The sequence below is a fragment of the Bombina bombina genome, unplaced genomic scaffold (assembly GCF_027579735.1).
Source record: "Bombina bombina isolate aBomBom1 unplaced genomic scaffold, aBomBom1.pri scaffold_625, whole genome shotgun sequence".
Lineage (NCBI taxonomy): Eukaryota > Metazoa > Chordata > Amphibia > Anura > Bombinatoridae > Bombina > Bombina bombina.
Window position 1 is genome coordinate 128463 of NW_026512840.1, and position 26013 is coordinate 154475.

At 35.0% G+C, this 26013-nt stretch overlaps 1 protein-coding gene across 1 annotated transcript in view; it reads right to left on the reverse strand.

Moving 5' to 3' along the window:
- Positions 1-26013, reverse strand: part of LOC128644549 (UDP-N-acetylglucosamine/UDP-glucose/GDP-mannose transporter-like) — a 122769-nt gene that overhangs the window by 89336 nt on the left and 7420 nt on the right. Inside the window, exons 2-3 of the mRNA XM_053697125.1 lie at positions 2884-2917; positions 2650-2736 (exon numbers count right to left, since the gene is read on the reverse strand). Coding sequence (XP_053553100.1) covers positions 2650-2736; positions 2884-2917 — 121 coding nt within the window. The remainder of the gene's footprint in view (positions 1-2649; positions 2737-2883; positions 2918-26013) is intronic.

Below are 26013 nucleotides of genomic sequence, written 5' to 3' on the forward strand. Positions count from 1 at the left end.
TGGAGTGGTGCTATGTAGTAATACAATTAGTATCCAGAGACAAGAGAGGCGGAGAAGCCTACACCTGAAACTAGACTACATGTGTAGCACTCAAGGGGTTAATGCATAGTAAGTTTACACAAACATTCTTGACATATAACAAGCAACAAAGTTGAATAACTAGACTGGTTAGATGAACAATTTCAGCTTAGGAATTTAAAAAATAACTTTTATTGTTGAAATTAAACACACATTAAGATAGGAAAATATAAAGTTAAAACCTCTCTCAGAAGCCCAACAAAGGTTGCGTGCCCAATGTTATTGTAGAAATAAGAAGCTGCTGTATAGTGCAATTGTCTCAAGAGCAGTGACACTGCGTGAAAGGGGAGTTATTAATACGTTTACTCTGAGGAATTTTACTAGCGGTTGCTATTGAATCGATCAGTTACAAACTGAAGTACTGATTAACTTGTTTGCTATTACTTGTATTAATTGATAACAGTGAATAGGGTAATATCGGAATAGTCAAATATTACCCATTCGTTTGTATCGTGTTGGTATATTCTGCCAGTTTGATGTGCTGGAGTGTTATAAAGAGAAATGTAGCTGCGCTGACAAATACCATAAGCGTTATTGATGAATAAGTTATTCTTACAACTTAGATGAAAGGGTTAACTATACAATTATTATAGTGGTGGCGGTGTAGGGCTTAATAACTTTAGTATAGTGGGGGCGATGTGTGCGGACGGCAGATTAGGGGTTAATTATATTTAAATAGTTTTTGTGATGCGGGAGGGCGGCTGTTTAGGGGTTAATAACTTTAGTATAGTGGTAACGATGTCGGGGAGCGGCGGAATAGGGGTTAATAAATTTTATTAGTGGCGGCGATATCGGGATCGGCAGATTAGGGGTTAATACATGTATTATAGTGTTTGCGATACGGGAGGGCCTCGGTTTAGTGGTTAATAGGTAGTTTATGGGTGTTAGTGTACTTTTTAACACATTAGTTATGAGTTTTATGTTACAGCTTTGTAGCGTAAAACTCGTAACTACTGACTTCAGATGGCGGTACAGATCTTGTCGTTTTAGAGTGTAACTCTCTCTTTTTAGCCTCACCACAAAACTCATTTATACCAGTGCTTTGGGAATCCCATGAAAAAACGTAATTTTTACGAGTGCAGGTCTGACGTTGCCTTACAGGCTAAAAGGCTTGCGGTACACCTGCAGTGCTGTTTTAACTCTGAAAATAACATATTTTCAGCGTTAAAAGATTAATACACAAATTGTAATCTAGCTGTATATGATTTAGATGGCACTTTTTAATTTGTATAATCTGTACAAATTAAAAAGTGCATCTGACAAAATGCTTCCCTACCTAAATTCTCAAATAGAGGTGATTGCAAGCCTTTTATTTGAAAATAGTGTGAGAACATAGCAAAACTAACTGGTAGACATTTCCCCAGTTATTATCCCCCCTACAGCAAAGAAGGCCTGTTCCCAAAAAAAAGCTGCAACGTTTGCACAAAAAAGGGAACGTTTTCACTGTATGACATGTCCATCAAAACCTGGTTTCTGCTTAAAAAAATTGCTTTGAAATTTATCATACAGTTGAAAAATACTTGTTATCAATAAATTGCCAATTCCCCCCAAAAAATGTTTAAATAAAATTATTAGGCTTGCCATAAATAGGAACTGCTGGTGGCATGAAAATCATATCATTCCATTTAACTTGTGTTTCACAACTGCAACCCATACATGTCTACTATTTTTTAAATAAAGGTGATCCCAGATAAGCTTTTACAACCATTTAGCTTATGATTGCACACATTATATATAATTGCAGGGAGAAACCCAAAGTTTGTGAAAAAGTTAACATTTTTATATTTATTTATTTTTTTAAGATGTTCGCATTTGGTACACATCTGACTGCAAACTGGTCACATGAAATATCTCATAATTATGTGAATAAATAGCTAGTTAAAACAGTTATCCACTGAAAGCATTTTTTATGCCAAAAAAAATATTGTTTAAATGCGAGTGATAGTAAAAATGCTAAATATTCTCAGGTACTTTGAGCAAGTTATTCTCTAAAATTCCCAATAGTGAAGGGGTTAAGGCTTTCCTCATAATATGCACTTGGGGACCAGTCGGTGGAGTAAGATAATCTTTTAGTTTAGTACTCCATAATATTCTGATGTTGACCTTGAATACCTTTTTTTCGTTATAGTTGCTAAAATTGGCCACTGTATCTATTTATTGTTGTAAAGAGATGTTTTGTAAAATATTTATACACATATATATTACTACAAATTATTATGATTGCTTTTCTGTTTTTCTAGTAATAACTTCACCACATCCCATTGGGAGTTGTATGTACTTTTACTTGAATTTTACTTTTAATGACACTAGTCATTAGGCTACTTCCCCCCATAGATCCAAATATGCCCCTAGTGTACTTAACTTTTATATTATGAGGCAAAAGGACTTATCCCTTTTCTGAGACAAATACAGAATGCACTTTACAAGATCTATGTGTTTCATATATCCAGAGTTCTAATTATCACAGAGAAAAAAGTTAAAGAGAAAACTGTTTAAAAAAAAAAAGTTTAAAAAAAAAAAAGTTTAAAAAAAAAATTATGCATTGTAATAATAATAAAAAAAGTGGCTTACCTTTTTGGGGATCTGTTTGTTAAAATCTGGGAAAGTGATTATGTTGTACAGCTTTCCAACAAATAATATTATTATAGTAATCACCATCTAATAAAAATAAATACATAAATTCAGGACATTGGCATATAGTAATATGGAGGATAGAGAGAGATAGATAGAGAGATAGATAGAGAGACAACCAATTTCCAACATCACAAAACAAATGTAAAACTAAAAAGTGTGTGCATGCCATACCTGTCCAATCCCAAGAAATGTTGAAGATGGAAATCTAACAAAAGTAGAAAATGTATAATATTAGAACAGCTTAAATAACAACAAGAATAATAAAACACAATAGCCATGAAACAAATTTATGCTTACCTGATAAATTTCTTTCATGATGGTAAGCGTCCACGATCCATTACTCTGCAATAACTCTTCCTTACCACTAGGAGGAGGCAAAGATTCACAAGAGCTCTATAAAATCCCTCCCACCTTACATTTACTTCAGTCTAATGTATAACCAAGGAAAATGAGGTAGGAAAAAAAAATAAGAACCATAAAAAGGAGCAGGGGAAAAAGATGTGCTCAAATTTGAGCGCACAGATGCTCCTCTCCAAAGGTGATCTGGGGAGAACTGATAGGAAAACAGAAAGAAGAATTCCCAAAATGATTGATAAATTGAGCCCAAAGTGTTTACTTCAGCTAGGAGAGATCGTGAACTTCTGACACAAGTTACATAAAAGGTTTAAAAAAAAATGGTTCTTTCTGTATAGGAGAATACTTAAAATTGCTACCACATATACATCTTGCTAATGGGGATTGCACCATATGATAACATTTTTTAGAAGGCGTGGTTGACAAAAAAAAATTACCACAGACTTCCGCAGAGCGTTAAGGTTAGCATTCTACCATACACAAGATCAGCTTGATTTCTCTCTCAATGGCCTATGTCCTTTTTACAAACATTTTAACTACATTCCTCTCATTCAGTCACATGGATCAATATAGGACAAAAATAGTAAATATGCAAAATATAGAGAGTAGTAAAAGGAGTAAGATTCTAAATGGGCCAATAGGACACCTCATTGGAATGTACTAAAAGGAATGACATGGGTGAATGACAAAATGGAATGCCCATAGACTTGAATGAGATTTCATGTTAAAGGGACACTCAAGTCAAAATTAAACTTTCATTATTCAGATAGTGCATGCAATTTAACTTTCCAATTTACTTCCATTAACAAAATTTGCACAGTCTTTTTATATTTAAACTTTTTGAATCACCAGCTCCTACTGAGCATGTGCAAGAATTCACAGAATTAAACGTATATGCATTTGTGATTGGCTGATGGTTATGACATGGTGCAGGGGGAGTGGAAATAGACATAACTTAAAATTGTCAGAAAAAAAATCTACTACTCATATGAAGTTTAGACAAAGTGCTATTGCATTGTCTTGTTATCGTACATTTGTTGATTATGCAAATCTACTGTGTTGACTGGTCCTTTAAGTGCTAGAGCAACACAAATGTGATATATATATATATATATACACACATATACACATATACACATATACACACACGCACGCACAGAGAGAGAGAAGTGCACTCACAGGAACAACCAACTAGCTCAATAACTTGTTAATCTTTTCAGTGGCGATTTACCAACTAGATGAAGCTTCTTTTTAGCCCAGTAATGTGTTTCACAGAGTAGAACTTTACTGTAGTATATCAGTCTGATCCCGCCTATTATGGTCGGTCCAGTGCCAAAATACCAGGTAATTTCTCTCTGAACAAGGAACACAGTCAGCAACCCCAGATGATCGTTTGGGCCTTCATATTTATTTGATTTGTCTCATAGTTTGGTTACTAAAGCACTTAACTTTACATCCCATTAAAGTCTATGGGCATTCCATTTTGTCATTCCACAGAAAGCAGCTATAATCCCTCTATCTCAGTTTAAGATTATGCTACTGTACTTAGGGAACATATCTGGTAAATATCTATTTGATATGTCTCAATTTTGTTGCTATAACACTATTAACTTTACATCCCATTAATGAATATGGACATTCTATTTTTCCATTCACCCTTGTTATTCCACAGAAAGCAGATATAATCCCATGTAATATCACTTTTATATTATGCTACTGTACTTGGGGAACATATCTGGTAAATATCTATTTGATATGTCTCAATTTTGTTGCTATAACACTTTTAACTTTACATCCCATTAATGAATATGGACATTCTATTTTTCCATTCACCCTTGTTATTCCACAGAAAGCAGCTATAATCCCACATAATATCACTTTTATATTATGCTAATATACTTGGGGAACATATCTGGTAAATATCTATTTGATATGTCTCATGGTTGTGTTGCTATAGCACTTTTAACTTTACATCTTATTAAAGTCTATGGGTATTCCGTTTTGCCATTCACCCTTGTCATTCCTCAGAAAGCAGCTATATTCCCACATAATCTCACTTACAGTATATGCTACTAATACAATATCACTTTTATATTTGTACTTGGGGAACATAGCTGGTAAATATCTATTTGATATGTCTCATAGTTTTGCGCTATAGCACTTTTAACTTTACACCCCCATTAAAGTCTATGGGCATTCAATTTTGTCATTCACCCTGGTTATTCCATATAAAAAAAAATCCTCATAATCTCACTTTCAGTATATGCTACTGTATTTGATGAAAATATCTGGTAATTAAGTATTTGATACATCTCATAGTTTTGTTTCTATAGCACTTAACTTTACATCCCATTAAAGTCTATGGGCATTCCATTAAGTATCTCCCCACCTCAGAGGCATAAATACTGACATGAAAGACATGTTTATAGGCATTCCATTTTGTCATACACCCTTGCCATTTCACAGAAAGCAGCTATAATAGACCCCCACCTCAGATGCATATATACCAACATGAAAGCTATGACTGGCTTTTTGGCTATTATTCAGGTGACAACCTATTTAGAAGGATTTGTAAACAACACTAACACAATTAGATACATTAAATGTTCCTCTTGCATTTAAAAAGGGATATACAACCCCAAAACATATTTTGAGATTTAGACAGAGCACACCATTTTAAAAAAAGTTTCCAATTTACTTCTATTATCAAATGTGCTTAGTCCCCATGATATTCTGTGTTGAAGAGATACCTAGGTAGGTGTCTGGAACACTGCATGGCAGGAAATAGTGCTGCCATCTAGTGCTCTTGTACATGGATAACATTCTTGTAAAACTGCTAGGGCTTCAGAAATGGGCCGGCTCCTAATCATACGTAGCTGCTTTTCAACAAAAGAACGAAGAAAAATTGATTATAGAAGTCAATTAGAAAGTTGTTTAAAGCTGCATCCTCTCTCTATCTGCATCATGAAAGGGGGAAAAATGGTTTCATATTTCTTTAAAGGGATAGTCTACACCAAAAATGTTCTTATTTAAAAAGATAGATAATCCCTTTAATTACCCATTCCCCGTTTTTGCATAACCAACACAGTTATATTAATATACTTTTTACCTCTGTGATTATCTTGTATTTAAGCCTTTGCAGACAGCCTCCTTATCTAAGTGCCTTTGACAGACATGCAGTGTAGTCAATCGGTGAAGACTCCTAAATAACTTCATGGGAGTGAGCGCAATGTTATCTATATGACACATGTGAACTAGCTCAGTCTAACTGTGAAAAACTTTCAAAATGCTCTGAGCTAGGAGGCGGTTTTCAATTGTTTAGAAATCAGTTTGAGCCTATCTAGGTTTAGCTTTTCAAAAAAAACACCAAGGGAACAAAGCAAATTTGATGATAAAAGTAAATTGGAAAGGTGTTTAAAATTGCATGTCCTATCTGAATCATGAAAGTTTAGTTTTGACTTTAAAGTCCCTTTAATGTTGAAAGACATATTTAATTAGCTGAGTGATATCAATTTGAATATTAACATTATATAGTAATATAAAGTAATTCCCTTAATATAGTTGAGTTCCTAGTACCTTTTCACATATAGTAACTCACTCCTTTTACTATGAACCCCCCTGACATTTTTCCAGCCAGCATGTTAGTTACCAAAGAGGATCACAAGAGAAAGCCCTGCAGACAAACACTTGCTACAGACATTTATCATTATTTTGTGTTGGAAATTAACCACAAAACAATTGTAAATGGTTTTGCATACTAAAACAACTATGTGAATTATCATAACAATTGTAATTGAAATTGCATCTGTTAGGGTTGGGAAGATTACTATGGAACAAGTAAAACCTGTTGTTCACTAAAAGATATAGTTCAATGTGGAAAAAAAAACTGATTTTCCAGACTATTCTTTAAAGGGACCGTTTACTCCCCAAAAATATCTCCTTTAGTTTGTTCCCAATGATCCTTTTTTCCTGCTGGAGTGTATTCAATGGTTTACAAGTAACTCATTTACTCTTATTTCAGCATTTGAAATAGCTGATTTAGACTGTGGTATCCCAACCTACATTGAAAGTTTCTGGACCTAGGTCCAGGCTATTGACAGGAAATGTAAACACAGCCAGCAGAAGAAATTACACTACCGGTGGGGTGTAGAAGAGATACGTAATACAATGCTAATTTTACATTGTTCTCTCCGTGGCCCTGATATTCAAAGATTATCCATTTTAGAGAGAAATTATAGTTCAGACTTCACAAAGGCTGAACCCAATGAATTTTCAAAAGAAAAAGGACGGAACTCTTCAGCACAGCGAGATCTCTATCATTTATGTATGTGAAGCAGAGACAAGTCCAGTGCAATAAAGCACTGAATTATATGAGATTTGTATTACACTAAAACTTTGTGTATTGTATTTTATATTACTATACATTTCAGATTGGGTCCTTCGAGTATTATCTCATTTAATCTTTGCAATTTCTTATTTGCAATTTAATACATTTAAATTTTGAACTAGCAGTGATATTGCACATTCTGATTATGCTTTGAAAGTTTCTGTGTTACTTTATTAACTTAGGATCATACTTTGTATAAAATTACATTGCACTTTGTATTTTCTCCGTTGCAAACAACAGTTTCAGAAAGTGGGAGGGTCACGCAGTTCCCTGGGATTAACAGGGGAGTTATCAGGGTCTGTCTGAAGCTCTCTTACAACTAAAAAATTTCTAATTTTAAACAAGCTGGTCTCACCGATTTGTCTCACCAGCTGTATGCAGGTGATGTTTGCTCAAAATTCACAATATTTTATTTTAACTAACAGAAAAGTAATATATACTAAAATATAGACAAAAGCAAGTTAAATTGTAGTGAAAACATTTCAGTTTAATTTGGAATTGAGGCAAACGGAGCCTTTATATCAGCCCCAGAGGTTCCTCCCCCTTTCTTAGAAAATACAGTGAGTTCTGCCCCTTGGTAGTCAGCACTATATTCTCTTTCCAAACTATAGAATGTTTTAATTTCTGGCCCATATAAAGTAATGACGCCAGGGCTTAAGTATTGGTTTACAAACAGATATAAGATATGGAAACAAGTGTGTGTACACAAAGTGATAACATAATGAGATCTCATTTTACCTGCAAGCTCAACACATTTCAATAGGCTGTGGTTTCAAAAACACTAAACCAGCAATTTAATACACACAAATAAACCTAAAATGCAATTTCTTATACACTGTATACTCTGCAGCTGATTTAATAAAGTAATTAGAAATACATTAAAGGGACATTAAACACTAAATAAATGCTAGATACAATAATTCATTTAAAGAAAAGATTAGTCTGAGAATAACATGTAGGTGTATTTTTAATGCTTAATTAGCTGTTTAAATATTGACAAAATAAGTGTTAATGTCTATAAAACAATGGGAACTGCCATGTTGTAACTTAAGCTACTTTCACTGCTATGGCCAATTAGGGACAGTCAGGGGCGGACAGTCATGGACAACAAGGCCGTGCCTAGGGCAGCAGATTTTGGGGGCGGCACTCTTACACCCTCTACTGTAGAAGCCCCCAAGACTATTTTAAAAAGGATGTTACACTGACTGAGGCGATTGTTACCGTTTTGTTTTATTGCACCTTTCTTCAAAATCGCTCTTTGTTGGAACAGTGTATGGAGTTTTGAGCACCCGTTTATATAAAGCAGGCTTCACCGTACTAGCACACAGCACTTACGTAAACCACATGTATTCCTGTTAGGACTATAGGAGAATCAGCTGGCATGCTGTTTTTCAGCATCCACATATGATATTATCTACTGCAGACGCATAAAGCAGAGAGGTATACAGACAACACAGAGGGATGTACTAAAAGGAATGACAAGGGTGAATGACAAAATGGAATGCCCATAGACTTTAATGGGATGTGAAATTAAAAGTGTTGAAGCAACAAAACTATGATACATATCAACTAGATATTTACCAGATATGTTCCCCATGTACAGTAGCATATTCTGAAAGTGAGATTACATCAGATTATAGCTGCTTTCTATGGAATGACAAAATGGAATGCCCATAGACTATAATGGGATTACATTTAAAAGTGCTATAGAAACTAAACTATGATACATATCAAATAGATATTTACCAGATATGTTCCCCAGGTACAGTACCATATTCTGAAAGTGAGATTACTTCAGATTATAGCTGCTTTCTATGGAATGACAAGGGTGAATGACAAAATGGAATGCCCATAGACTATAATGGGGTTACATTTAAAAGTGCTATAGAAACTAAACTATGATACATATCAAATAGATATTTACCAGATATGTTCCCCAGGTACAGTAGCATATTCTGAAAGTGAGATTACTTCAGATTATAGCTGCTTTCTATGGAATGACAAGGGTGAATGACAAAATGGAATGCCCATAGACTATAATGGGATTACATTTAAAAGTGCTATAGAAACTAAACTATGATACATATCAAATAGATATTTACCAGAAATGTTCCCCATGTACAGTAGCATATTCTGAAAGTGAGATTACATCAGATTATAGCTGCTTTCTATGGAATGACAAGGGTGAATGACATAATGGAATGCCCATAGACTATAATGGGATTAAATTTAAAAGTGCTATAGAAGCTAAACTATGATACATATCAAATAGAAATTTAGCAGATATGTTCCCCGGGTACAGTAGCATATTCTGAAAGTGAGATTACTTCAGATTATAGCTGCTTTCTATGGAATGACAAGGGTGAATGACAAAATGGAATGCCCATAGACTATAATGGGATTACATTTAAAAGTGCTATAGAAACTAAACTATGATACATATCAACTAGATATTTACCAGATATGTTCCCCATGTACAGTAGCAGATTCTGAAAGTGAGATTATGTCAGATTATAGTTGCTTTCTATGGAATGACAAGGGTGAATGACAAAATGGAATGCCCATAGACTATAATGGGATTACATTTAAAAGTGCTATAGAAACTAAACTATGATACATATCAACTAGATATTTACCAGATATGTTCCCCAATGTACAGTAGCATATTCTGAAAGTGAGATTACTTCAGATTATAGCTGCTTTCTATGGAATGACAAGGGTGAATGACAAAATGGAATGCCCATAGACTATAATGGGATTACATTTAAAAGTGCTATAGAAACTAAACTATGATACATATCAAATAGATATTTACCAGATATGTTCCCCAGGTACAGTAGCATATTCTGAAAGTGAGATTACTTCAGATTATAGCTGTTTTCTATGGAATGACAAGCGTGAATGACAAAATGGAATGCCCATAGACTTTAATGGGATGTAAAATTAAAAGTGTTGAAGCAACAAAACTATGATACATATCAAATAGATATTTACCAGATATGTTCCCCAGGTACAGTAACATATTCTGAAAGTGAGGTTACTTCAGATTATAGTTGCTTTCTATGGAATGACAAGGGTGAATGACATAATGGAATGCCCATAGACTATAATGGGATTACATTTAAAAGTGCTATAGAAGCTAAACTATGATACATATCAAATAGAAATTTACCAGATATGTTCCCCAGGTACAGTAGCATATTCTGAAAGTGAGATTACTTCAGATTATAGCTGCTTTCTATGGAATGACAAGGGTGAATGACAAAATGGAATGCCCATAGACTATAATGGGATTACATTTAAAAGTGCTATAGAAACTAAACTATGATACATATCAACTAGATATTTACCAGATATGTTCCCCATGTACAGTAGCATATTCTGAAAGTGAGATTACGTCAGATTATAGTTGCTTTCTATGGAATGACAAGGGTGAATGACAAAATGGAATGCCCATAGACTATAATGGGATTACATTTAAAAGTGCTATAGAAACTAAACTATGATACATATCAACTAGATATTTACCAGATATGTTCCCCAGGTACAGTAGCATATTCTGAAAGTGAGATTACTTCAGATTATAGCTGTTTTCTATGGAATGACAAGCGTGAATGACAAAATGGAATGCCCATAGACTTTAATGGGATGTAAAATTAAAAGTGTTGAAGCAACAAAACTATGATACATATCAAATAGATATTTACCAGATATGTTCCCCAGGTACAGTAGCATATTCTGAAAGTGAGATTACTTCAGATTATAGCTGCTTTCTATGGAATGACATAATGGAATGCCCATAGACTATAATGGGATTACATTTAAAAGTGCTATAGAAGCTAAACTATGATACATATCAAATAGATATTTACCAGATATGTTCCCCAGGTACAGTAGCATATTCTGAAAGTGAGGTTACTTCAGATTATAGTTGCTTTCTATGGAATGACATAATGGAATGCCCATAGACTATAATGGGATTACATTTAAAAGTGCTATAGAAGCTAAACTATGATACATATCAAATAGAAATTTACCAGATATGTTCCCCAGGTACAGTAGCATATTCTGAAAGTGAGATTACTTCAGATTATAGCTGCTTTCTATGGAATGACAAGGGTGAATGACAAAATGGAATGCCCATAGACTATAATGGGATTACATTTAAAAGTGCTATAGAAACTAAACTATGATACATATCAACTAGATATTTACCAGATATGTTCCCCATGTACAGTAGCATATTCTGAAAGTGAGATTACGTCAGATTATAGTTGCTTTCTATGGAATGACAAGGGTGAATGACAAAATGGAATGCCCATAGACTATAATGGGATTACATTTAAAAGTGCTATAGAAACTAAACTATGATACATATCAACTAGATATTTACCAGATATGTTCCCCATGTGCAGTAGCATATTCTGAAAGTGAGATTACTTCAGATTATAGCTGCTTTCTATGGAATGACAAGGGTGAATGACATAATGGAATGCCCATAGACTATAATGGTATTACATATAAAAGTGCTATAGAAACTAAACTATGATACATATCAAATAGATATTTACCAGATATGTTCCCCAGGTACAGTAGCATACTCTGAAAGTGAGATTACTTCAGATTATAGCTACTTTCTATGGAATGACAAGGGTGAATGACAAAATGGAATGCCCATAGACTATAATGGGATTACATTTAAAAGTGCTATAGAAACTAAACTATGATACATATCAACTAGATATTTACCAGATATGTTCCCCATGTACAGTAGCATATTCTGAAAGTGAGATTATGTCAGATTATAGTTGCTTTCTATGGAATGACAAGGGTGAATGACAAAATGGAATGCCCATAGACTATAATGGGATTACATTTAAAAGTGCTATAGAAACTAAACTATGATACATATCAACTAGATATTTACCAGATATGTTCCCCATGTACAGTAGCATATTCTGAAAGTGAGATTACTTCAGATTATAGCTGCTTTCTATGGAATGACAAGGGTGAATGACATAATGGAATGCCCATAGACTATAATGGTATTACATATAAAAGTGCTATAGAAACTAAACTATGATACATATCAAATAGATATTTACCAGATATGTTCCCCAGGTACAGTAGCATATTCTGAAAGTGAGATTACTTCAGATTATAGCTGCTTTCTATGGAATGACAAGGGTGAATGACAAAATGGAATGCCCATAGACTATAATGGGATTACATTTAAAAGTGCTATAGAAACTAAACTATGATACATATCAAATAGATATTTACCAGATATGTTCCCCAGGTACAGTAGCATATTCTGAAAGTGAGATTACTTCAGATTATAGCTGTTTTCTATGGAATGACAAGCGTGAATGACAAAATGGAATGCCCATAGACTTTAATGGGATGTAAAATTAAAAGTGTTGAAGCAACAAAACTATGATACATATCAAATAGATATTTACCAGATATGTTCCCCAGGTACAGTAACATACTCTGAAAGTGAGGTTACTTCAGATTATAGTTGCTTTCTATGGAATGACAAGGGTGAATGACATAATGGAATGCCCATAGACTATAATGGGATTACATTTAAAAGTGCTATAGAAGCTAAACTATGATACATATCAAATAGAAATTTACCAGATATGTTCCCCAGGTACAGTAGCATATTCTGAAAGTGAGATTACTTCAGATTATAGCTGCTTTCTATGGAATGACAAGGGTGAATGACAAAATGGAATGCCCATAGACTATAATGGGATTACATTTAAAAGTGCTATAGAAACTAAACTATGATACATATCAACTAGATATTTACCAGATATGTTCCCCATGTACAGTAGCATATTCTGAAAGTGAGATTACGTCAGATTATAGTTGCTTTCTATGGAATGACAAGGGTGAATGACAAAATGGAATGCCCATAGACTATAATGGGATTACATTTAAAAGTGCTATAGAAACTAAACTATGATACATATCAAATAGATATTTACCAGATATGTTCCCCATGTACAGTAGCATATTCTGAAAGTGAGATTACTTCAGATTATAGCTGCTTTCTATGGAATGACAAGGGTGAATGACATAATGGAATGCCCATAGACTATAATGGTATTACATATAAAAGTGCTATAGAAACTAAACTATGATACATATCAAATAGATATTTACCAGATATGTTCCCCAGGTACAGTAGCATATTCTGAAAGTGAGATTACTTCAGATTATAGCTGCTTTCTATGGAATGACAAGGGTGAATGACAAAATGGAATGCCTATAGACTATAATGGGATTACATTTAAAAGTGCTATTGAAACTAAACTATGATACATATCAAATAGATATTTACCAGATATGTTCCCCAGGTACAGTAGCATATTCTGAATGTGAGATTACATCAGATTATAGCTGTTTTCTATGGAATGACAAGCGTGAATGACAAAATGGAATGCCCATTGACTTTAATGGGATGTAAAATTAAAAGTGTTGAAGCAACAAAACTATGATACATATCAACTAGATATTTACCAGATATGTTTCCCATGTACAGTAGCATATTCTGAAAGTGAGATTACTTCAGATTATAGCTGCTTTCTATGGAATGACAAGGGTGAATGACATAATGGAATGCCAATAGACTATAATGGGGTTACATTTAAAAGTGCTATAGAAGCTAAACTATGATACATATCAAATAGAAATTTAGCAGATATGTTCCCCAGGTACAGTAGCATATTCTGAAAGTGAGATTACTTCAGATTATAGCTGCTTTCTATGGAATGACAAGGGTGAATGACAAAATGGAATGCCCATAGACTATAATGGGATTACATTTAAAAGTGCTATAGAAACTAAACTATGATACATATCAACTAGATATTTACCAGATATGTTCCCCATGTACAGTAGCATATTCTGAAAGTGAGATTACATCAGATTATAGTTGCTTTCTATGGAATGACAAGGGTGAATGACAAAATGGAATGCCCATAGTCTATAATGGGATTACATTTAAAAGTGCTATAGAAACTAAACTATGATACATATCAACTAGATATTTACCAGATATGTTCCCCATGTACAGTAGCATATTCTGAAAGTGAGATTACTTCAGATTATAGCTGCTTTCTATGGAATTACAAGGGTGAATGACATAATGGAATGCCCATAGACTATAATGGTATTACATTTAAAAGTGCTATAGAAACTAAACTATGATACATATCAAATAGATATTTACCAGATATGTTCCCCAGGTACAGTAACATACTCTGAAAGTGAGATTACTTCAGATTATAGTTGCTTTCTATGGAATGACAAGGGTGAATGACAAAATGGAATGCCCATAGACTATAATGGGATTAAATTTAAAAGTACTATAGAAATTAAACTATGATACAAATCAACTAGATATTTACCAGATATGTTCCCCATGTACAGTAGCATATTCTGAAAGTGAGATTACTTCAGATTATAGTTGCTTTCTATGGAATGACAAGAGTGAATGACAAAATGGAATGCCCATAGACTATAATGGGATTACATTTAAATGTGCTATAGAATCTAAACTATGATACATATCAAATAGATATTTACCAGATGTGTTTCTCAGGTACAGTAGCATATTCTGAAAGTGAGATTACTTCAGATTATAGCTGCTTTCTATGGAATGACAAGGGTGAATGACAAAATGGAATGCCCATAGACTATAATGGGATTACATTTAAAAGTGCTATAGAAACTAAACTATGATACATAGCAACTAGATATTTACCAGATATGTTCCCCAGGTACAGTAGCATATTCTGAAAGTGAGATTACTTCAGATTATAGCTGCTTTCTATGGAATGACAAGGGTGAATGACATAATGGAATGCCCATAGACTATAATGGATTAAATTTAAAAGTGCTATAGAAACTAAACTATGATACATATCAACTAGATATTTACCAGATATGTTCCCCGGGTACAGTAGCATATTCTGAAAGTGAGATTACTTCAGATTATATGGAATGACAAGGGTGAATGACAAGATAGAATGACCATAGACTATAATGGGAATACATTTAAAAGTGCTATAGCAACAACAATATGATACATATCAACTAGATATTTACCAGATATGTTCCCCAGGTACAGTAACTGCTTTCTATGGAATGACAAGGGTGAATGACAAAATGGAATGCCCATAGACTTTAATGGGATGTAAAATTAAAAGTGTTGAAGCAACAAAACTATGATACATATCAACTAGATATTTACCAGATATGTTCCCCAGGTACAGTAGCATATTCTGAAAGTCAGATTACTTCAGATTATAGCTGCTTTCTATGGAATGACAAGGGTGAATGACAAAATGGAATGCCCATAGACTTTCATGGGATGTAAAATTAAAAGTGTTGAAGCAACAAAACTATTATACATATCAACTAGATATTTACCAGGTATGTTCCCCATGTACAGTAGCATATTCTGAAAGTGAGATTACTTCAGATTATAGCTGCTTTCTATGGAATGACAAGGGTGATTGACATAATGGAATGCCCATAGACTATAATGGGATTAAATTTAAAAGTGCTATAGAAACTAAACTATGATACATATCAACTAGATATTTACCAGATATGTTCCCCAGGTACAGTAGCATATCCTGAAAGTGAGATTACTTCAGATTATAGCTGCTTTCTATGGAATGACAAAATGGAATGCCCATAGACTATAATGGGATTACATTTAAAAGTGCTATAGAAACTAAACTATGATACATATCAAATAGATATTTATCAGATATGTTCCCCAAATACAGTAGCATATTCTGAAAGTGAGATTAATTCCGATTATAGCTGCTTTCTATGGAATGACAAGAGTGAATGACAAAATGGAATGCCCATAGACTATAATGGGATTACATTTAAATGTGCTATAGTAACTAAACTATGATACATATCAACTAGATATTTACCAGATATGTTCCCCATGTACAGTAGCATATTCTGAAAGTAAGATTACTTCAGATTATAGCTGCTTTATATGGAATAACAAGGGTGAATGACATAATGGAATGCCCATAGACTATAATGGGATTAAATTTAAAAGTGCTATAGAAACTAAACTATGATACATATCAACTAGATATTTACCAGATATGTTCCCCGGGTACAGTAGCATATTCTGAAAGTGAGATTACTTCAGATTATAGCTGCTTTCTATGGAATGACAAGGGTGAATGACAAAATGGAATGCCCATAGACTATAATGGGATTACATTTAAAAGTGCTATAGAAACTAAACTATGATACATATCAAATAGATATTTACCAGATATGTTCCCCAGGTACAGTAACTGCTTTCTATGGAATGACAAGGGTGAATGACAAAATGGAATGCCGATAGACTTTAATGAGATGTATATTTAAAAGTGTTGAAGCAACAAAACTATGAGACATATCAACTAGATATTTACCAATTATGTTCCCCAGGTACAGTAGCATATTCTGAAAGTGAGATTACTTCAGATTATAGCTGCTTTCTATGCAATGACAAAATGGAATGCCCATAGACTATAATGGGATTACATTTAAAAGTGCTATAGAAACTAAACTATGATACATATCAACTAGATATTTACCAGTTATGTTCCACAGGTACAGTAGCATATTCTGAAAGTGATATTACATGAGATTATAGCTGCTTTTTATGGAATGACAAGGGTGAAAGAGAAAATGGAATGCCCATAGACTTTAAAGGGTTTTAAATTTAAAAGTGTTATAGCAACAAAACTATGAAACACATCAAGTAGACTTTTACCAAATATCTTTACCAGGTAAAGTAGAATAATCTAAAAGTAAGATTATGTGGTATTGTTGCTGTTTTGTATGGATTTATAAGAGTGAATGACAAAATAGGATGCCCAACATAAGTGACTGATGGTGGCTGTCATTGCCTGAGGCACGCAGAAATTGCATTGTGTTCCCGCTGAAATGAGAGACATATGCTTCTAAATTAGGTATTTTTGCTGTCATTAAGGGCTTAAAGGGACAGTCTACTCCTGAATTTGTATTGTTTAAAAAGATCGATACAGTACTCCATTTATTACACATTCCCCAGTTTTGCATAACCGACACGTTTATATTATTAAACATCTTATCTCTTTGATTACCTTGTATCTAAGCTTCTGCAGGCTTCCCCCTTATTTAAATTATTTTGACAGACTTGAATTTTAGCTAATCAGTGCTGACTCATAAATAACTCCACGGGAGTTAACTATTTGGCACACATGAACTAGCAGTATGTAACTATGAAAAAATTGTCAATATGCACTAAAATAAGAGGGCCCTTCAAGGATTTAGAAATTAGCATATGTGCCTACCTACTTTTAGCTTTGAACAAAGAATAACAAGAGAACAAACAAATTTGATAAAAGTGAATTGGAAAGTTGTTTAAAGAGACAGTCAAATCCAAAATAAACCTTCATGATTTCAGAGATTGGAATATGTTCACTGCTGGGGATGTATCCCAATCAAAGTGCAGATTAATCCCCTTGAACGCTTTGCTAACTGCCACAGAAGGCCTATAGATACATCATGTCTTCACTATACTCCTCTTGAATGCCCAGCTAACTCCCTAATACCGTCTACACCTACGGCATGACTTCGCTATACTCCCCTGGATTGCCCGGCTAACTCCCGCAGACCGCCTACACCTACTGCATGTCTTCCCTAAACTCAACTGGAATACCCAGTTAACTCCCACAGAACGCCTACATCTACATCATGCAATCTACCTCACTAAGAAATTATACAAAATAACCTCACTATTATAACTTATACTATCTTATACTAGCTGCTGGTGACATCTCCCCTAATCCTGGTCCCCAGCAACTTCCTAGCCGTGCACATCCATGTGTACCCTTCCATAGACTCAGAAAACAAAACTCTGGTAACCTTACTCACATTTTTCTTGTATCTAAAGACACTAACCCCTTCACTTTTGCACTCTGGAACTCTTGCTCTGTTTGCAACAAGCTCACTTCTATCCATGACCTCTTTATCTCCCGCTCCCTCAACCTTCTGCCTTTAACAGAAACCTGGCTCTCTCCCTTAGACACAGCATCCACTGCTGCTCTGTAACATGGGTGTCTCCACTTCAGCCACACTCCTAGGTCTGGTAATAGACAAGGAGGTAGTGTAGGTATTTTACTTTCCCCTTGTTGCAGTTGCACCTTTCAACAAATTCAACCAATCTCTTCCCTCACATTTTCCTCATTCGAAAACCACATGATTTGCTTATTCTCTCTATACGTGTTGCAGTCATATACTGACCCTCTGGCTACTCAACTCAATTTCTAGATCACTTGGCTGCCTGGTTACCTTATTTCCTCAGACACCCCTGCCCTCATTCTTTTTTGTCACAATGGACTGACTCTCCCACTCATAAAGGTGGTCACTCCCTTGACTGACCACCATCTCCTCACTTGCAACATCACCTCCCTCCCTACAACTCTCCCTCCGTCTACTCCTCACACCAAACTTCACAGAAGCATTATGTTTTAGATCAGCAACAGCCTGTTAATTCCCTCAAACCTCTCCTCTCATCCATCTCCTCCTTTTCCTGCCCTGATCAATCTATATGCCACTATAATTCTACCCTTACATTGGTCCTTGACAATCTCTCTTACCATAGCTGGAAATCACACACTCATCCTCAGCCCTGACATACTCCTTTGACACGGTACCTATGCAGATGTTCCCATACTGCTAAGTGGCACTGGAGAAAATCTCAGAGTTCAGCTCACTACAAGTTCATCTTGAACTCCTACTATTCTGCCATTAATAACTATAAGCAACATTACTTCTCTACTCTTATCTTTACTTTCTTCAAACCCAAAATGTCTGTTCTCCACATTCAATACTCTTCTCCGCCCACCCCCACCTCCTAATACAACTTCTCTGTCAGCTCAAGAATTTACCAGCTACTTCAATAGCAAATCAACTCCATTAGAAACTAAATCAGCTCTCAACATACTTCCATTCTCTCACCTCCTCAAATGCTTGCAATCAACCACAACCTACATAGCCATAAATGTAGCTCTTTCTCCCCTGTAACTGAGGAAGAAGTCTCTGCACTTAAAGGATTCCAAAACTTTTTATTTTTTCATGTAATAAAATTATATAAATCCAATCTACATAAATTAACAATCATAACTTACCCACATTTATTTGAAAACGAGCGTTATTATCGTAATTATAACATATATCATATTCTGGAATAAACGTCATAGAAGCCAAACCCACTTTAACGGTGCCTGCAATGCAAATTCTTGACTCCAATCACAAAGCCTGTTCGTGCATATCATTAAGGCATCATTGTGTCACCCGGTGCATGCGCAATTGAATCCCGCATTTTGCGCATGCGCAGATTGCCGCTTTGAATACACAGACGTATATGGTGACATATTGGATTTCTCGCGCATGCGCAGTACGGGGCAAATCGGCCATATTAATAACTCAGGTTATCGTGTACGATTCGTTATTCAAACTACATGTTATAACGGTGGGTTTGGAAAGCAATTAATTTTTGACATTGAATATTCATTGAACAGTAGTAATCTGACACGCAAAGCCTATTACAAATATGGATATCATAGATGTATATATCGAATTAAGATAAGTGTTTTCAAACGTTTAGTGTCCCTTTAAACTGTGCTCTCACCTCACTACCTGTCCCCTTGACCCTATCCCCTCACAGCTACTCCGCTCCCTCTCTTCTACCCTTACCCCTATACTAACACACATTTTCAACCTCTCACTCGGTATATTTACCTCATCTCTGAAATATGCACTGGTCACACCTCTCCTCAGAAAACCTTCTCTCGATCCAACCTCCCCATCCAACTAATGCCCTATTTCCCTACTCCATCTTGTCTCAAAGCTTCTCGAAAAGCTAGTATATGCACACCTATCCCATTTCTTTACATTAAACTCCCTCCTTGACCCACTGCAATCTGGATTTCGTCCCCATCACTCCACAGAGCAATCAAACAATTGTTACAGCAATCGTTAAGGTTACCATCGACCTATTTACTGCAAAATCAAAAGGCCACTTCTCTTTGCTTATCCTCCTTGATCTGTCCGTAGCTTTTGTCCACCCTCTTTTGCTCCAAACCCTCCAATCCTTCAGCCCTCTCGTAGTTCTCTTCCTACCTGTCTAACCGTAACTTTATTGCCGCCTTCTCTGGGGCTTCCTCTGCCCCATTACCACTTTCTGTTGGTGTACTGCAAGGCTCCATCCTCGGTCCCCTTCTCTTCTCAATCTACACGTCATCATTAGGTTCCCTAAGTCCCACGGGTTCCAATATCATTTGTATGCCGACGACACCCAAATCTACTTCTCTGCACCAGACCTATCTCTTTCCTTGCTAACCCGAAGTCCTCTCACTACCTCAAACTAAATCCCTCCAAAACTGGGGTCCTTATTTTCACCCCTTCTTCCAAAATCTCCACCCCTAATCTCTCTAACTGTCGACAGCTCCATCATTACCCCTATTATTATTATTCTTTATTTATAAAGCGCTGACAGATTCCGCAGCGCTGCCCATGGGTACAAGGATAACAGTACAGTGGAGAAACAATACGATAAGACACCTACCCTGCATGCCTGCTGTCTTGTGGTCGCACTTGACTCTGATCTTTCTTTCACTACTCACATTCAGTCATTGGCTAAATCCTGCCGCCCCAACCTTAAAAACGTCTCTAAAATTAGACATTTCCTTACACAAGACACAACTAAGATTTTAATCCACTCTCTCATCCTTTCCCGCCTCGACTACTGCAATTCTGTCCTCTCTGGTCTCCCTAGCTGCCGCCTAACTCTTTTTGAAATCCATAATGAATGCCTCAGCCAGGCTCATCTTCCTTACACATCGCTCTTCATCTACTTCACCTCTCTGCCAATCCCATCACTGACTTCCTCTTGCCTCCAGGATTAAACACAAAATTCTCACTATGACATACAAAGCTATCAACTGCACTGCTCCCCCCTATATCTCAGACCTCGTCTCCAAATACTCTCCGTCCATCCCCTTAAATCTGCTCACAACCTCCTACTCTCCTCCTCTATTGTCACCTCATCACACTCCCGTTTGCAGGACTTCTCCAGACTGGCTCCCATCTTGTGGAACTCTCTGCCTTGCTCCACAAGACTCTCTTCTAGTTTTAAGAGCTTCAAGTGCTCCCTAAAGACTCTACTGTTCAGGGATGCATACGACCTACGCTAACCTTTCTTTATACCAGTTCCTCTCCTCCATTGCTATTCCCTTAACTCCCTTAGCATGTAAGCATAAGAGTCCAGCTGTTTTTTGATCACCTTCTCAAGAGATGACTACAACAGTGAAACTCTTGGCAGGGCCCTCTACCCATTTGATCCCTATAATTGTTTTGTTGTACTCCGTCTTTGTTAATAGCGCTGCGGAATCTGTTGGCGCTCTACAAATAACTGATAATAATAATAAATAATAATAATATCTGTGTAATATGTGTCATAGTTTTGCTGCTATAGCATTTGAAAAATTACATCCTATTAAAGACTAGGGGCATTCCATGTAGTCATTCACACTTGTCATTTCATAGAAAGCCGCAATAATCTCACGTTATCTCACTTTCAAAATATGCTACTGTATCTGGGGAACATATCTGGTAAATATCTATTTGATATGTCTCATAGATTTGTTGCTATATCACTTTGAACTTTACATCCCATTAAAGTATATAGGCATTCCATTTTCTCATTAACCCTTGTCATTCCATATAAAGCAGCTATAATCTCACATATTCTCACTTTCAGAATATGCTACTGTACCTGGGGAACATATCTGGTAAATATTTTATAGATATGTCTCATACTTTTGTTGCTATGCTATAGCACTTTTAAATTTAAACCCATTAAAGTATATGGGCATTCCATTTTGTCATTAACCCTTGTCATTCCATAGAAAGCAGCTATTACCTTGTGTAATCTCACTTTCAGAATATGCTACTGTACCTGGGGAACATATCTCTTATATATGTACTTGATATGTCTCATAGTTTTGATGTTATAGCACTTTTAAATGTAATCCTATTAAAGTCTATGGGCATTACATTTTGTCATTCACCCTTGTCATTCCATAGAAAACAGATATAATCTGAAGTAATCTCCCTTTCAGAATATGTTACTCTACCTGGGGAATATATCTGGTAAATATCTATTTGATATGTCTCATATTTTAGTTTCTATTGCACTTTTAAATGTAATCCCATTATAGTCTATGGGCATTCCATTTTGTCATTCACCCTTGTCATTCCATAGAAAGCAGCTATAATCTGACGTAATCTCACTTTCAGAATATGCTATTGTACCTGGGGAACATATCTGGTAAATGTCTATTTGATATGTATCATAATTTAGTTTCTATAGCACATTTAAATGTAATCCCATTATAGTCTATGGGCATTCCATTTTGTAATTCACTCTTGTCATTCCATAGAAAGCAGCTATAATCTGAAGTAATCTGACTTTTAGAATATGCTATTGTACCTGGGGAACATATCTGGTCAATATCTAGTTGATATGTATCATAGTTTAGTTTTTATAGCACTTTTAAATGTAATCCCATTATAGTCTATGGGCATTCAATTTTGTCATTCACCCTTGTCATTCCATAGAAAGCAGCTATAATCTGAAGTAATCTCACTTTCAGAATATGCTACTGTACATGGGGAACATATCTGGTAAATATCTAGTTGATATGTATCATAGTTTAGTTTCCATAGCACTTTTAAATGTAATCCCATTATAGTCTATGTGCATTCCATTTTGTCATTCACCCTTGTCATTCCATAGAAAGCAGCTATAATCTGAAGTGATCTCACTTTCAGAATATGCTACTGTACCTGGGGAACATATCTGGTAAATATCTATTTGATATGTATCATAGTTTAGTTTCTATAGCACTTTTAAATGTAATCCCATTATAGTCTACGGGCATTCCATTTTGTCATTCACCCTTGTCATTCCATAGAAAGCAGCTATAATCTGAAGTAATCTCACTTTCAGAATATGCTACTGTATCTGGTGAACATATCTGGTAAATATCTAGTTGATATGTATCATAGTTTAGTTTCTATAGCACTTTTAAATGTAATCCCATTATAGTCTATGGGCATTCCATTTTGTCATTCACCCTTGTCATTCCATAGAAAGCAGCTATAATCTGAAGTAATCTCACTTTCAGAATATGCTACTGTACATGGGGAACATATCTGGTAAATATCTATTTGATATGTATCATAGTTTAGTTTCTATAGCACTTTTAAATGTAACCCCATTATAGTCTATGGGCATTCCATTTTGTCATTCACCCTTGTCATTCCATAGAAAGCAGCTATAATCTGAAGTAATCTCACTTTCAGAATATGCTACTGTACCTGGGGAACATATCTGGTAAATATCTATTTGATATGTATCATAGTTTAGTTTCTATAGCACTTTTAAATGTAACCCCATTATAGTCTATGGGCATTCCATTTTGTCATTCACCCTTGTCATTCCATAGAAAGCAGCTATAATCTGAAGTAATCTCACTTTCAGAATATGCTACTGTACCTGGGGAACATATCTGGTAAATATCTATTTGATATGTATCATAGTTTAGTTTCTATAGCACTTTTAAATGTAATCCCATTATAGTCTATGGGCATTCCATTTTGTCATTCACCCTTGTCATTCCATAGAAAGCAGCTATAATCTGAAGTAATCTCACTTTCAGAATATGCTACTGTACCTGGGGAACATATCTGGTAAATATCTATTTGATATGTATCATAGTTTAGTTTCTATAGCACTTTTAAATGTAATCCCATTATAGTCTATGGGCATTCCATTTTGTCATTCAACCTTGTCATTCCATAGAAAGCAGCTATAATCTGAAGTAATCTCACTTTCAGAATATGCTACTGTACATAGGGAACATATCTGGCAAATATCTAGTTGATATGTATCATAGTTTAGTTTCTATATCACTTTTAAATTTAATCCCATTATAGTCTATGGGCATTCCATTATGTCATTCACCCTTGTCATTCCATAGAAAGCAGCTATAATCTGAAGTAATCTCACTTTCAGAATATGCTACTGTACCTGGGGAACATATTTGGTAAATATCTATTTGATATGTATCATAGTTTAGTTTCTATAGCACTTTTAAATGTAATCCCATTATAGTCTATGGGCATTCCATTTTATCATTCACCCTTGTCATTCCATAGAAAGCAGCTATAATCTGAAGTAATCTCACTTTCAGAATATGCTACTGTACCTGGGGAACATATCTGGTAAATATCTATTTGATATGTATCATAGTTTAGTTTCTATAGCACTTTTAAATGTAATCCCATTATAGTCTATGGGCATTCCATTTTGTCCTTCACCCTTGTCATTCCATAGAAAGCAGCTATAATCTGAAGTGATCTCACTTTCAGAATATGCTACTGTACCTGGGGAACATATCTGGTAAATATCTATTTGATATGTATCATAGTTTAGTTTCTATAGCACTTTTAAATTTAATCCCATTATAGTCTATGGGCATTCCTTTATGTCATTCAGCCTTGTCATTCCATAGAAAGCAGCTATAATCTGAAGTAATCTCACTTTCAGAATATGCTACTGTACCTGGGGAACATATCTGGTAAATATCTATTTGATATGTATCATAGTTTAGTTTCTATAGCACTTTTAAATGTAATCCCATTATAGTCTATGGGCATTCCATTTTGTCATTCACCCTTGTCATTCCATAGAAAGCAGCTATAATCTGAAGTAATCTCACTTTCAGAATATGCTACTGTACCTGGGGAACATATCTGGTAAATATCTATTTGATATGTATCATAGTTTAGTTTCTATAGCACTTTTAAATGTAATCCCATTATAGTCTATTGGCATTCCATTTTGTCATTCAACCTTGTCATTCCATAGAAAGCAGCTATAATCTGAAGTAATCTCACTTTCAGAATATGCTACTGTACATAGGGAACATATCTGGCAAATATCTAGTTGATATGTATCATAGTTTAGTTTCTATATCACTTTTAAATTTAATCCCATTATAGTCTATGGGCATTCCATTATGTCATTCACCCTTGTCATTCCATAGAAAGCAGCTATAATCTGAAGTAATCTCACTTTCAGAATATGCTACTGTACCTGGGGAACATATTTGGTAAATATCTATTTGATATGTATCATAGTTTAGTTTCTATAGCACTTTTAAATGTAATCCCATTATAGTCTATGGGCATTCAATTTTGTCATTCACCCTTGTCATTCCATAGAAAGCAGCTATAATCTGAAGTAATCTCACTTTCAGAATATGCTACTGTACCTGGGGAACATATCTGGTAAATATCTATTTGATATGTATCATAGTTTAGTTTCTATAGCACTTTTAAATGTAATCCCATTATAGTCTATGGGCATTCCTTTATGTTATTCAGCCTTGTCATTCCATAGAAAGCAG